Here is a 15,452-nt window from a genome sequence, read left to right as displayed (position 1 = left end):
CTGGATAAACTAAGATCATTAAAGTCATTCTGGGTGATGTGATGGCTGCCACACAGGGACGTGCATTTCTGTAGAGCTAAACTGAATGGAAATCCATCCAAAAGCTGTCCAGACTGATTGGTTGGACAGCAGTTATATACCAACTGCAGGTTTGTTCTTGTGTATTTTGTTCATATTTAGTGCACTGCACAAAAAAAGCAATATCCGTAAAATGACCTGAAACACTGTCTCATAATTACTGGTTAATCACATGACTCTTAGACTGCAGTCGCAAATTTCGGTATTTGAAAATAAACTACATATAAAAAACATGATTACAAAATAATAAATCTAAGCAGAAGAAACATTTTTCCAAATCATTATTAAACTAATATTTAGAGAAGGTAATATAAATATATGTTAGAATAGGGCAAAGTACTTGCAGTGACGTATATGGTGTAACTTTACTTCTCCAAACGGCCCAACAGGCTCAGCAGACAGAATAACATTAAAATAACAAAGAAGTCTCACTTTGGCATAAACTGCATGTTTGTGTCTGTGTCTCATGGATTTTTGAATAAAACGTGTTTATTACTCATTCACTGAAGTTACTCACACTGAGTACTGTAGCCAGAATTTTTTCTCAAGTAAGAGTAGTGATACATACATACATACATACATAATATTATTCAAGTAAATGTAACTGAGTAAATGTAATTAGCAGTGATGGAAATAACGGCGTTACTTTTTTCAGTAACGAGTAATCTAACTAATTACTATTCCTATCATTACAACGCCGTTACCGTTAATAACAGGAAAATGCGGTGCGGTCGTGTTACTATTTTTCAACAAACAGACGGTTGAAGCTGTGTTCAGCTTACCGCATCTTATATCAGTTGCACGGAAGTAGCTGTAAGTAATCTGGGCGCTACAGCTTTAAGCAGCTGCATGCGCTCCCGCGGACGGCAGTCACTTTCTGATAGACGATCACTTTCTAGCACAACACCTGGAGCTATGGGGGCAAAACAATCACATGAGTGCTGCTGTTTGGCTGAATAAAGTAGTCGTGGTAAGCCAATCACATGACCACTTCAAGATGACAAAGCAACAAGGTGCCAGTTTTTAAATTGTGTTGATAGGCCACGTAAAACCAGAGTCATGATAAACAATATATACGCGTGTTTTTCCTGAAGAGTTTCGTCACGTTTACTGTCTAAGGACAGCGCTAGCAAGCACTCTCTGCTTATGACCCCAAAAAACAAACAAAAATCAGCCCTTACGTGTTGGTGGGAAAATGCACCATGTCGACCAATCAAAAAATGATATGGCGACATCACATTTGGTTGTTTAGGAAGAGGGGGAAGTTTTACGGGTGACGGCGAGAGAGAGAGAGAGAGAGAGAGAGAGAGAGAGAGAGACAGCAGAAAAAGAGAGAGAGCGAGTTTTGAGATGTGAGAGATTTGTGACGTTCAGCGTGTTTGGAGTGTGTAGTTAATGTGCTGTCTTGTGTAGTTAGTGTGTAGTGTTGTGGATAGTTTTGTGTTGTGTGTCAGAACAATGAGGCGATTGCTGTCTCCAGGTAGAAAATAGCAGTGATACACCTGCTGCTGTCAGACCTGCAGGTATCAGGCTGTGATGTTCTCCTTTATAGTGGACAGAAATTATTATTTTGGAGCTGCACAAATAATTTGTGTGGCGTCTTATTGAAGAACAGCTGATTGTTCTGTAAATAGTTTGAAATGGTTACAAAAAAGGGTAAAAGGTAAATGGCTGCAAGTAACTTTGTTGTTTGCAAAACTTGTGCATATGATTTTAAAATTGACAATTTATATTTGCATTCAAAGTTATGAAATATGATTCAATAAACATGTTTGTGGTTGTTACAGTAAAAAATATAACTTTTTCTACTCGGATTTTATGTTTTCTGTCTGATTTTAGATCAATTGTGTTAATACAGTATGTCAAAATGAAAACATAACTGTAAATTCAGACATGTGAGGTTGTGCTGAAAAGGATGATACCAAACAAGGCAAAGTAAATAGTTTTTAAAGGTGAAATGTAGAGGAAACATCAAAAGTAGTTAAAAATGGCCAATTATACCCTGGACCCCAGAGGGTTAAACTTTTTTGTTTAAAGTAACGCAATAGTTACTTTTCAAGTTATTAATTACTTTTAGTATCTTGTAACTCAGTTACTAACTCAGTTACTTTTTTGAAGAAGTAATTAGTAACTATAATTAATTACTTTTTCAAAGTAACTTGCCCAACACTGATAATTAGTTACTACCCACCTCTGACAGTTGCACACACCAACACGTCCCTGTCCTAATGAAGGCACACATCTAATCTTTCTTTTAGTTGATCCGTATGAAGAGACGACACAGCAAAAATGAAAAGCAGCCCAGAGAGAATTCAAAGTGATCGCCACTGTTATTACTTCAGACACATGAACCAGTACAAAGGGAGGCTTTAAGCTGAACTACTCATTACCACTTTTGTTACCGGTTGAAGTTCAGGCTCTGGCTGCTGAGCCGGGGTCTGCATACACTCAGCTCTGGGTTCTTGGCTAGCTTAGTGTTAGCATGCTATCTGTGCTATCTGTGCAGGTGCTAGCAAAGAGCAGAACTTCTGTTAGCAGCATAATGTGATTTTTGCCCTGGATGCAGTTTGAACTCTTGTTCTTTTGTACAATAAAAATAAAAAGTAATATCCATATATCTGTTGGAGGTGTTGTAGTCGCCAAATAACATAACGTTGGCATTCCTCAGTAAAAATTGGCGTTACTCAACTTCTAGTTGTCGTTGGCTAATATCCTAACCCAACTAAATGTAAAGTTTAAGGAAAGCCAATCGTGTTCAGGTCTAGTTGGAAAGGATATTTTCTGAATCATTGATTGAATCAAGTTGAATGAATGTAAACATATGCACAGGTTTTTCAGGCATATAACTTTATTACTGACCACAGTCATATAGTACTGTTTTTAACATGTTTAAAAATGTGGTCAAAGAGACATTTGGACCAGCACAGAGGTGATTTCAAGTATTCTGACAGGTCTGTTTTCTGGTATTCTACTGTCATTTGTCATGCATAAAATAAAATAGTTCTCATTTTTTATGTTTGAATGGTCACTTCAAAAGAACTGCCAGTATAAATACAGTTAAGGGTGCACTTTATACCAGCTATGTCATCATTCAGATTACATCATCGGTTCAGTTGTGATTGAGTTGGAACAACAGAGCAAAAGACAGACTTTGGAACCTTTTAGCTTCTACCTGTGCACTCCCTCTAACCAGGAGAGTCTGTTTGTGACTTCAAATATATATATATATGTGTGTGTGTGTGTATATATATATATATATATATACACACACACACACACACACACACACACATATATATATATATATATATATATATATATATATATATATATATATATATATATATATATATATGTGTGTGTGTGTGTGTGTGTGTGTATATATACATATATATGTATATATATACACACACACACACACACACACACACACACACACATATATATATATATATATATATATATATATATATATATATGTGTGTGTGTGTGTGTGTGTGTGTGTGTGTGTATATATATACATATATATGTATATATATATAGATAGATATATATACATATCATCTCTGCTGCAGTGCAGAGATGAGAGGGGAGTCAGGACAGATGCAGATGAACCATAAGGATCCCATATTTCCCAAACACTCCGAGATGAAACTAGCTCAGTCCTAGCTGAGTCTAGAAGACTTGTTATGATGAGTGTCATTGTCCAGGTGTAATCCTCCTTCTTCAAAGCACCCACCGCAGCTCTTGCCTCACTCTGCCTCTTTGTACACAGCCCGTCAAGTGAGTAGGAGCAGTTTGATAAGAGGAACCCGGCGCCCACAACAGGCCTTAGTCTACTAGGCTGTAGCGCTTCATCATCCTCATCCCACCCCCCCTTACCCTCAACACTTCTTTTGATCTCGCTGTAGTACTGCAGATTCCCAGAGAAGGAATGGATCATTGGAGGGCCTAAACATGTGGGATTGTTAAGAGAAACAGCTGGCTGGACATAGAAACACACACACCCTGACACTGATATCATACACACACTCACTGACTTCCATTTCTCATGCCCCCCCTTAAGTTCACTCACTTAGTCACGCTGCTGAATGTATACGTATCCCTTCATGTTGTCTTTGAAAAGCAGTTATCCTGGGTCGATTTAATTCAGCGTTTTAATACATTAGACTTAAAATAGGGGCGGGACAAAATATTGATACTGCAGTAAGTACGGTATAATGAATCACCTCATCTACGTTACTTGTACACCAGCAGCAAACACAGATATTTTGGTCACACTTTATAATAAGTCAATAACCTATATCACAATATGTACTGTCCATGCTTTAATGAAAATAGGATTTAATTATCTAAAGTAGTTTGCTAATGGTACTTTATGATGTTGCTACAGTAGAACAAGGGAGTAAACAATTTTAAAGGAAAGGACAAACAACTTGTACTATTTAGGAGGTAAAGATATTTAATAATATCGAATAATTACAACATCCCCTAAAATACTCTGAAGTGACTTGTTAAAAAAATATTATCTACTTTCTTTCCACCAAAACAGGCATTTATTAATTAAAAATATTTACAGTGTCATTTGTGTCTCCTTTCCATGAAAACAGCCATTGGGTAACCACCTATTTATATTTAATATTTATATTAGTGTGATTAGTATTAGTGTTACTGTTGGGTTCCCACCCTAGCTGGTAAATTGAATTTTGATTTGCGATCTTTCACTCGTTGATTGTGATTTTGCTGATTTCACATATATACAAACTTCCCAGTTCATTTAAGTCTGCCACTTTTTACTGCTATATTTTTTTAACCACATAATGCTGTTAATTTATTCTGTAATTATTCACATTTTAATTCTTATTAAAAATGTATTTTGTAAATTTCTCAACTACAAATCCATATGTCCTTTAAGTGAAGTAGGTTATTAAATATTTCAAGTCCCAGTGCCCCCAGGTAATACATATATATATGTATATATATATATATATATATATATATATATATATATATATATATATATATATATATATATATATATATATGTCCAACCCTAAAGCTCAACTCTGAACAATCTGAACAATGAGGAAAATCATTAAAGAGGTGAACATATATATACCTTGCCAAACAATGGTTTTATATTCATTGTTCTCTCTTTTCCTTCCAGTTAATCTGGTTCTCCCACTAGATGTCATGTCAGCTCCCAGGGGAAAGTTACCGGTAGCTCGCTTCTTATGTGGGGGGTTATTATTTGGTTATTCAGTTGAGCCTAATTTTCCTGGATAATTTAGTACCTGCTCACAGGACACAATTGCATAGTGAAAGCGATGCTTGTAGGGAACCAATGTAAACACAGAGTGTGATGTCACTCAGCTATTCATTACATTTACTTGCTCAAGATTGGATAAAGATCCCCCAGCAGAGTGAGCCGTGAGATAGTTATGGTCATATTATACAAATCCGAGGGCCGCATGTGTTGACACAGGCCTCCAACTGCTCCGACTGTGTGTTGCGAGCGGAGTCAGAGATGAGCAGAGGTCTGTTTTGAATGTTCTTCTAAGATTAACCCGTCTTTCAGTGAGGATGATAGCAGGACTGATCCCTCCTACTGATTGGATTTGAAGCCTGGGAAAGAGATTTAAATTACCTGCTCTCAATCCCCCGCCACCCCCTTCATCTTACGTGATGGAGTATTTACAGTAACACGATCAGCACTATGAACTTTTGAAGATGGGCATTTGCACCATTCGGAGCAGCCAGTACGCAGACAGGGGTTTTGATGCCTTGCAGTCCTCCCAGAAAAACACGTGAGGTTGTCCATTACAGTGTTTGACTATGTCACCATGGGCAACACCAGCAGATAAACTCCAGGCCTTTTTGACCATTGCCTCTTACCAGTGACAAGCCAGCTGTCTAATCTTCTGTCCAATCTGGGGTGCCATTAAAAACCACTTAAGGCTTTATAAGAGACTGCAGAGGCTTTTGCAAAATTTCCTTTGGCACAGATGGGATGAAAAAGTTTTTGGTTTCCCAGAAGAGGTCACAAAAGGTAGCTCCCCTCATGTGCTTTATAGCCTTGGCTGCTATATTAACATATTTGAGACATTTAAAAGATCAAGCATGTTCCCATGCTTTCAGTGACATCTCACAAATTGTTACCAGGCCAAGAAATGTGAGATTTTTTTTTCTTTCGCAGACAGGTTTGTTAAATAAATGCTGGATTTGTAATGCGTTTGATGTAGTTTTCTGCTGACAGGAAGGTTTCATTAACATAACGTTCAGGTAGAGTTTATTTCAAATGTCCAAGATGGCAACTTTCTGTCTGTCTCTCGAATCCTGTGATCTCTGTGGGTCCTGGCTCTGCCAGTTCCTGCTGCCATGGAGCAAATCAGATCTTCAACTGCACCAGCATCGACACTGGTCTCTTCCTACAAGCTAAATTTTTTTTAATGGCCTACAAGATCCTTTCTTATGAAGAAAACCAGTACAGAGCGCTACCATTGAAATTTGTTACCTTCTCTGGAGTATGACATCATGTACAGATAACATAATCATCCAAACTTGTGTCCTTTGAAAGAATTCCTAATCACTGATGTGATATATTTACCGCACTGTGCAGACAGTGCTTAAGCTCATTAATTTTAAAGCCGAGGGTGGACATCTCTGTCCATATTGAGGCCAATTAAGAGCTAATTTGTGTGGCAGTAGCTGAGATCAGCTTTTCTGGGAATATTTCATGTTGTTGAAGAAACATAGAGTGTGTGTCCAACAGTTTTCCTTTGTGTTTTTCAACAGGAGGATGTTTCCTAGCTACAAGGTCAAAATGACTGGGATGAATCCCAAAACCAAATACATCCTACTTATTGACATTGTCCCGGCTGACGACCACCGCTACAAATTCTGTGACAACAAGTGGTGAGTTTCAAAGGACACAAGCAGAGGTGTGTGTGTGTGTGTGTGTGTGTGTGTGTGTGTGTGTGTGTGTGTGTGTGTGTGTGTGTGAGTGTGTGTGTGTGAGTGTGTGTGTGTGTGTGTGTGTGTGAGTGTGTGTGTGTGTGTGTGTGTGTGTGTGTGTGTGTGTGTGTGGGCATATAGAGGGTTTGGGATTAATATCCCTACTTTGTTACTGTCATCATGATACCACTACATTTCCTTTTAAAAAATTACAAATAATGTGGAATACATTCTATTATCTGAGCATGGCTTTCTTCATTAAACAGAGGAATAACAGAGTAATAATCTGTAAAAAAAAAAATAGTACCCCTCCAGAAGAAGCACTCCTCAGGAGTCTGTCCATTCACAAAAATGCATGACATCCACTACAATTCTTCTAATTCCTTATTTAACCCAGAAAAGAGGAAACGTAAAGAGGAACTGCTGCTGGTTTGTTTCAAATATTCTAAAAGAGCAGAACATTTAGAGTGACCTAAGCAGGTAACTGTTACTGTGGCTCCTCGTCAGCAGCACCTCCGTACTGCAGGGCAATTACAAAATATTTAAAAAGAAAAGAGAAAAACTACCCAAGTTTGACTGTTGCTCCAGCTGATTTTGTATCTGGAGTTGATGACATTATAGTCCTCCATCCGTTAGCACAACAAAATAGCTGGCCCTGCCTTCATACTGAGGGCAGACAAAATAGTTTTGCCAGGAAAAGCTTAAAAAAAGAATTCAAGCAGACCTTCAAGCAGAGTTGTTTTACAGCCATTTGTTTCTGATCTTGTGGCACGGCATGCAGTTGGTGGGTTCTGGTGTTTCTCAGTGACACCTTGCAGCAGTATAATTAGGAATGAAGTTTTAGCAGGGATCACTGCTTTTCAGTATAAAGGATTTAATGCTGTGAGGGTGGAGAGCATTGTATGTCCAATGTTAAGCTTAAAGAACCTGGCATAGTCCCTGAAAAACAACACTGGCTCTTGAAAGCAACTATGCACTCTGTTCCATTTGTAATCTGTTTTTAGGATGGTGGCTGGGAAGGCTGAGCCGGCGATGCCAGGCAGGCTCTATGTGCACCCTGATTCCCCTGCCACTGGAGCTCACTGGATGCGGCAGCTGGTGTCATTTCAGAAGCTGAAGCTAACAAACAACCACCTGGACCCTTTTGGGCATGTGAGTAGCTATGGAGGATGTTAGTTATTTAAAGAAGCATTTAGTGATTTTAGAGGCTGTAGCGCTTTGCGATGCTTTGCTGTCTAACACTGTGAGGTGAATTAAATGTTAATTCCATGTTTGGAATGAGATGCTGTGTCCATCCATCTTTAGAAAACACTTGGTGACTAATATTCACAATAGGTTAAAAATGGATAAAAGAATAAGATACCATTAATGGATGGCTCAATACTTCCAATATAAGTTACAAAAAATAAAAAACAGGCTTGCTAACATTGCAACTATAGAATATAAGCTAAGCTAAAAGCTAAGATATATTTATTTATCCCAAAGTTGAGACGCTCCTTCATTACAGCTTTTATAAAATAGGTCAAATAAGTAGAAAGGCATATATCTTCATATCTTTAAAAATAATCAAATAAATACAATACATTAAAACACGTATGAATTTGAACAAAATTTTTAAATAATAAAAACATAATTAATACGAACATAAAATATTTAAAACTCAAGAAAACAACAGGATTTATTAAAGGAAGTAAAAGCAGCAGTGCAGTGCAATAAAGTTTGTGTAAAGTCTGTGACGGTGCAGACTTGAACTAAACTGTTAACATAAGAGATGATTCTCTCCTAGACAGATGTGTTCGACTGCTGAGCGTATGAAAGATCATCATCCTGTAAAAGCAGGTGCTCCATTACCTGTTTGTTCAATGACCTCGTCTCTGCCACAGCTTCAGATGTGTCAATTTCACAGCCAATCATAGAGCCAATCTTTCTAATCAGTTCAGTAATCCAAAGTGTTGGTGCCAACAGGGTGAAACACATACTACACGAGAGAAAGATTCATACTTTAAAACGAGCACTGTGTTTAAATCACTGACTGTCAGTTACAATTTAGTCAACAGTGCTTTACTGTTGACTAAACATGAAATTATAATGAAACATGCTAATGATAAAAGATAATAAACAATTGTTTCCAAACAAATTTATGAACATTATTGTAAAGTTGCAACTGATTATACTAAAAAATTATTAATGAGTACTATTTAATTCAATTCAGCTATATTTATATAAGATAAGATAAGATAAGATAACCTTTATTAGTCCCACACGTGGGAATAATAAAGGTTATCTTATCTATAGTATCTTATATATAGTGCTAAACCACAACAACAGTTGCCTCAAGAGGCTTCATAATTCAAGGTAAATCCCCAACAATCAAACAACCCCGATGGTAAAGGACTTTGGTGAAAGTGGGAAAGTAAAACTCACTTTTAACAGGAAGAAACCTCTGGCAGAACCAGGCTCAGGGAGGGGCGGGGCCATCTGCCGCGACAAGAGACACACTGTGGAAGTACTCGTGTATAAATATATGGTGAGTGAAAAGAGGTGCGAGAAGGACAAACGCGCAGTGCGCATGTAAAGCCTCCGGCAGCCTACACCTATTGCAGCATAACTAAGGGAGGATTCAGGGTCACCTGGTCCAGCCCTAACTATATGCTTTAGCAAAAAGGAAAGTTTGAAGCCTAATCTTGAAAGTAGAGATAGTGTCTGTCTCCTGAATCCAAACTGGAAGCTGGTTCCACAGAAGAGGGGCCTGAAAACTGAAGGCTCTGCCTCTGATTATTCATTCTACCTCTATTTAGTGTATCTGTAAACATTATTTGGATAGCTATTGTAAACGATCTATGGCATGGACGGTGTCAGTTTAAGTGGTCTCAGAATCCCCTCTCTGTATTTTGCTGATGATGTGGTTCTGTTGGCTTTGTTTAACAACAAGGAAAGGAAGGACCGAGAGGCTGACGGACAGATTGCAGCAGCATCATGGTGAAGACAGCAAAACTGCTGTGTCCACAAGCTGTGGATAGAGACTGAATGTATGAGATGATGGATAAGCTGCACAAATGAACTCCTTCTGAAGGACATCTGGGCTCTCCTTTACAGATAGGATTCAAGAGGGTCCAGAATACAGCTGCTAATATTCCTCCATGTCAAACGGGGTCAACATCTTGTATGGCTCCTGGGTGTTTCAGGATTGTTGATATGGGAGGAAGTCCAGGGTCAGGCCCAGGGCACTCTGGAGAGATAATATCACTGAGCCAATGAACACCTTGGTGCCCTGCCAGAAGAGCTGTTGGGGAGGTGTAGGGGAGAGGGAGGCCTGAGCATCATTGCCTAAATTCCAACAATGGCAACCTGGACCTGGATAAGCAGCTGAAAGCTGGATTTTAACGAACGTGGGCTGATGTCAAGCCCAGATCTCGGTGAGACTTATGCACCAAAACTACCTGGTTATGTTTAGAAAATGTTTGTGTTTATGTTGAGGTTTCTTCCTGTTAAAAGGGAGTCCTTCCTTCCCACTGTCGCCAAAGTCTTTGCTCATAGGGGCCATACGATTGTTGGGTTTTTCTCTGCATGTAATATTGTAGGGTCTACCTTACAATATAAAGCACCTTGAGGCCACTGTTGTTGTGATTTGGCGCTGTATAAATAAAGCTGAATTGAACTGAATATCTGACTGATAGATATGTGAGCAGCAATATCATCGTGCTGTTTTTCACAGGCTGATTCATGATGGAAAGATGGAATGAAGAGATGAAGTGTGTAAGAGAGAGAACTGCAGAGGGAGGTGAAGAGTGTGACTGTGGCAGCACTCCCCAGGGGGATCCTGGGATAGCTTGTCTGAAGCCATCCCGTCAATGGGCGGGCTCATTAGGTTCATAACCTCTCAGATCAGTGGCGGGGCCTGCTGTCAGATTGAGTTGAGTGCCTTGCTAGTGATAAGGGCGAGTAATGAGGACAGAGCAAGTTAGAGGCCAGGCAGGGCCCAGATGACGCGCAGACCAGGAGGTGTGCAGTAAAACAATGCCTCTTGAAGTAGAGCGACAGAACTCCTGATTATGCTCTTTATATAATGTGAAAATAATACCATAGCTCTCACTGTTCTTCATAGGCTGTTTAGTGTGGCATCAATAATTACAAGTTTAGCAGTAGTAAATTAATTGTGATAGAAAAATTCTCACATTGGAAATTCATGAGATAATATAATTAAAAGAGTATATAAAGAGTCTATTTAGTGGTCAAAAACAGCATCTAAATGTTTGATATTCTCAATATTTTATGTTGTGTTTTATCCAGGGCTGGAGCCAGAGTTTAGAAATAAGGTATCACACTGAAGATGTAGCACCTGTGCTCCAGTGACCTGTAGAAAAGGCTAAAGAAACTAGGTCCTACAATTTTTTTAAAACAGGGATGGGCTTGATTTTGTACATCTTCCACCTTTTGCAGGAACATGTGTGCACAGAGAAGCATTTAAGTTAAAACAGAAATTTTCCTTAACTTAAAATAAAAATAGCACAAAGGAAAAAGCTACTAACTCAGTGGCTCTGGCCCCACTTTGCTTCTGATTCAGTCAAAGTGCTTTAACCGGTTATAATTCATCACGAGTCAGGTGTCAACACAGGTCACAGCTTCTCTTTTTGTAATTCATGCCTTGAAAAACTAAATACTTGGTGACATCACAGTCAGTTACAGACATTAATTCAACTACTATCCACTTTTGGCAATGCAACCTGTTCTACATCACCAAAAGAAACTATCTGCTCGTTCTTGCCAGCAAACAGACGCGAGCTACTCAGGATTAGCTGCTGTTAGCCAAAAGATGCTTTTAAGGAATGAATAAGTTGCTCTTCAGTGTATCCATCAGAGTATGAACGTGTGTAAATGTTGGATAAAAAACACTCATGAAGAAAAATGTGTATATGTGTAGGAAAGTATTATAAAAGGACAAGTCCGTTTATCATTGTGTTATTTGTACAGACATTAATCTGTCACTTATGTACCTTTAAAATCTCAACAACAACAAAAGCTGTGGTGCATCTATAACTAGCCTAAGTGATTTTCAACAGTTCATTTAAAAAATATATAGATATGTTAACAATAATAGTAAATGATATATTTAAGGGTTAACTCTGAGTTTCCTAGGAATCCAGATCTCACCAAACACCATCCGACCCATTGTTGTAATAATGGAAAGAAACATTTTAAAATGATTTCACTGGCTGTAATATGGCCAATGAAATCATTTACTTTACTACAGAAAATAACTCACTGCCTTTTCAGGACTCATCTCAATCAAAGTAAGTAATCCCCATTTTTAATCAGCTGAGATGAAAGCAATTTTTTAACTCTTCACTGATCTAAGAGGGCTTCCCTGATCAGTGCTTTCAGTCTCCAGTATCACCCCCAAACAGCAGCCAGACAGCAGAGCAGACAAAGGTCAACAGAGAGCCTCCAGTGAACCAGCCAATAGCTTTAGCTCTGTCTCCACCCTGCCTCAGCAACAGAAGTAAGTGAGTGAGGGGCTGGTCACTGTTGAACCTGAGCCTAGCTCCCCATGCCCTCTTCAACCTTTGATTCTCTTTGGGAGTTCCCTGGAGGTGAAGACTCCTCAGGAGAGTGTCTGGCAAAAGAAGGAGGGAGCCGAGGTGCATAGCTTGACGATTATCAGCCCTGACAGAGCTGGACTAGCGCTGACCCTGCCCTACTGTTGCTAACGCTTCACTGGGCACAGCACTGGGCTGTGTTGAGAAGAGTGATGCTATTGAGCTGACCTGCAGATACCTAACAATGTAAACACTACACACACTATACACATGCCACCTGCTATATACTGGCACATAGCAACACTCACCTGTGATGGAAATGAAACATCAAGATCTCACTCAACTCGTTAATTCTAATCATGTTACGACTAAAGGGTTCAGTTTAACATGAGATTCAGAGGGAAATGTTTGGTACTTAAACGAGCATTGTGTGCACATGTGAGACGTTGGCCTGCAGGGCATTCAGCCAGAAAGGTTGTTAACATTTTAAAAAGGTCTGTTTTAAAACTGCTAAACACTGACATTACACAGTCTGAAATTCATTGTTTCATATTTACAGGAAGACATAAGTGAGAGTCGCATTGATTTGCACAAAAACATAATAAATGTCCAAACTGAAAAAAATTACCATTTTAAGAAAGAAATAAGGTCATTTTAATGCAAGTAACAGGGCAATATTTACAACTGTGTAGCATAACCTCTTAACAAGAGTCCAAAAAATCATCTGGGAAAAGAGGAGAGAGGAGTGATCGCCACTGTTGTGTGACAGAGGAGTCTGACTGCTCAACAGTCTCTGATTTCCTCTGTGATATTTTTCATTTTGGGTTGATCCAATTGTTTTCAGAAGACAAGCTATGCTGTTGTAATAGATGCAGTATGCAGTTTAGAATTGTCTTGCTATAGAATACAAATAGCATTTGTATTCTATTTTTATCCTATTGTATATTTTATTCTATTTTATTCTACTGTATATAGTATTCTATTTTTATTCTATTCTGTACAGTTGTGTACTGTATTTATTCTTATTTTATTTTATTCTAATTTTTGCTTCATAACTTTTGCACTGTCCACTTCCTGCTGTGACAAAACAAATTTCCCACGTGTGGGACTAATAAAGGTTATCTTATCTTATCTGAAATATGCAAAGCCTCTTCTGAAAAGGACAGTGTCTGAATGGAACTATATCTTACGCTAAAACCAGAAATTGTTACAAAATTGTTCCACAATTTGACGTTTTTTGGAGATGGTGACGAACTGCTTCCCATTTTTATAGCCAGTCGTGTTACAGTTAAACTATTTATTTCCTATATTGTCCCTACAGCACTTACTTTTCCAGCCGTTTCTGCCACCGTCCCGACGAATTCAAAATGATTTCATATTCTTTAGTGAACACAGCATCCCAACCTTTTGGAATTGGTGAACACACACACACACACACACACACACACACACACACACACACACACACACACACACACGCACGCACGCACGCACGCACACACACACACACAGTGTCAGTGGCACGGAGACCATCCGCAACAAAAACAGTAATTATGACTATATTTGGTGTCAGTGTTCATGCTGTGAGATAAGTTCTACCTGTTGTTAAAACTTGTTTTTTAATCGAAATTAACTTGATTCCAGTTCATTTACCATAACACTAAGATTATTGGTAATCTTCCAGTGCAGTGATAAAGTATTTTCCCCTGTTTGATTTCTTACTTTTTTGCATATTTGTCACATGTAAATGTTTCAAATCATCAAACATTTTTTAATAGGGGGAGCTGAGCAAATACAAAATGCAGTTGTGATGATTTAATGTATAAAGGGAAAAAAGTTAGTCAAACCTTCCTGGCCCATTTTGAAAAACCTAATAACTGGTTGTGCCACCCTTGGCAGCAAGAACTGCAATGAGTCTTTCAGATGAATGTGTGGTTCTGCTTTGCAGAATTGTTTTAATTCAACTACACTTGTAGTATTTCAAGCATGAACAGTGTGTTTAAGATTATACCAAAGTATCTCAAATGGATTTAAGTCCACAGAATATTTTTGGGGATCATCAAGATGTTTTTTGGCAGATGTGAGATGAGCTTTGATGTTCTTTTTGGTCAGCAGTGGTTTTCTCCTTTGAACTCTACCATGGACACCATTTCTGTCCAGTCTCTTTCTTACTGTTGAATCATAAACTCTGACCATAACTGAGGCGAGTGAGGCTTGCAGTTCTTTAGATGTGCCCATGGCAGGCCAGCCACTCATGGGAAGGTTCACCAGCATTTCCAGTTTTCTCCATGTGTGGAGAAATGATTCTCACTGTGATTTGCTGGAATCCCAAAGCCTTGGAAATGACTCTGTGACTCTGTTCAGGCTGACAGATGTCAGTGACCTTGTCTTCTCAGCTGTTCCCTTAGATTGAGGCACAAGCCTCCTTCACTTTGTCAGACTCGTCTATCTACTGGTTTAACAGGTCTGGCAGTAATCGAGCCTGATTGTGGCCAGTGAAACTAAACTTCACTGAACTTAAAAAATGTGGTTAATCAGTAGACTCAGGATGTTTTATAAAATGTATCGATGATCTTAAACATTTAAGTGTAAGAAGTATACAAAACACTAAGAAATCATGAAGGGGGCAAACACTTTTTCACAGCACTGTAAATGATATCTATTATCAATTTTATTATTTTCCATTGCTCAAAAATAAGTCACATAATAACTTTTTCTGAGCTCCAAAATCAGTTGACGTGTGCTGCTGCTCTGGATTATCTCAGATTTTCAGCCTCTGACACTATAAAGCTAATATAAAAGGAAGAATTCAGAATCTAATCATCAACCATGAATACCACAACCTGCTCTGTATCACTCCAACATCCTGCATCACTGCAGATT

At 38.6% G+C, this 15,452-nt stretch overlaps 2 protein-coding genes across 3 annotated transcripts in view; one reads left to right on the top strand and one right to left on the bottom strand.

Moving 5' to 3' along the window:
• brip1 (BRCA1 interacting helicase 1) overlaps positions 1–15,452 on the bottom strand; it is a 150,074-nt gene that overhangs the window by 51,631 nt on the left and 82,991 nt on the right. The gene's annotated exons all lie outside the window — the stretch shown is intronic.
• tbx4 (T-box transcription factor 4) overlaps positions 1–15,452 on the top strand; it is a 30,356-nt gene that overhangs the window by 8,437 nt on the left and 6,467 nt on the right. For both annotated transcript variants that reach the window (XM_063493100.1, XM_063493099.1), the window contains exons 4-5: positions 6,874–6,993; positions 8,037–8,184. In XM_063493100.1, the coding sequence (XP_063349170.1) occupies positions 6,874–6,993; positions 8,037–8,184 (268 nt within the window). The remainder of the gene's footprint in view (positions 1–6,873; positions 6,994–8,036; positions 8,185–15,452) is intronic.

This window comes from Pelmatolapia mariae, linkage group LG14, assembly GCF_036321145.2.
Source record: "Pelmatolapia mariae isolate MD_Pm_ZW linkage group LG14, Pm_UMD_F_2, whole genome shotgun sequence".
Taxonomy (NCBI): Eukaryota; Metazoa; Chordata; class Actinopteri; order Cichliformes; family Cichlidae; genus Pelmatolapia; species Pelmatolapia mariae.
The sequence above is the reverse complement of the archived record's forward strand: the minus strand, read 5'-3'. Positions and strand labels throughout refer to the sequence as shown.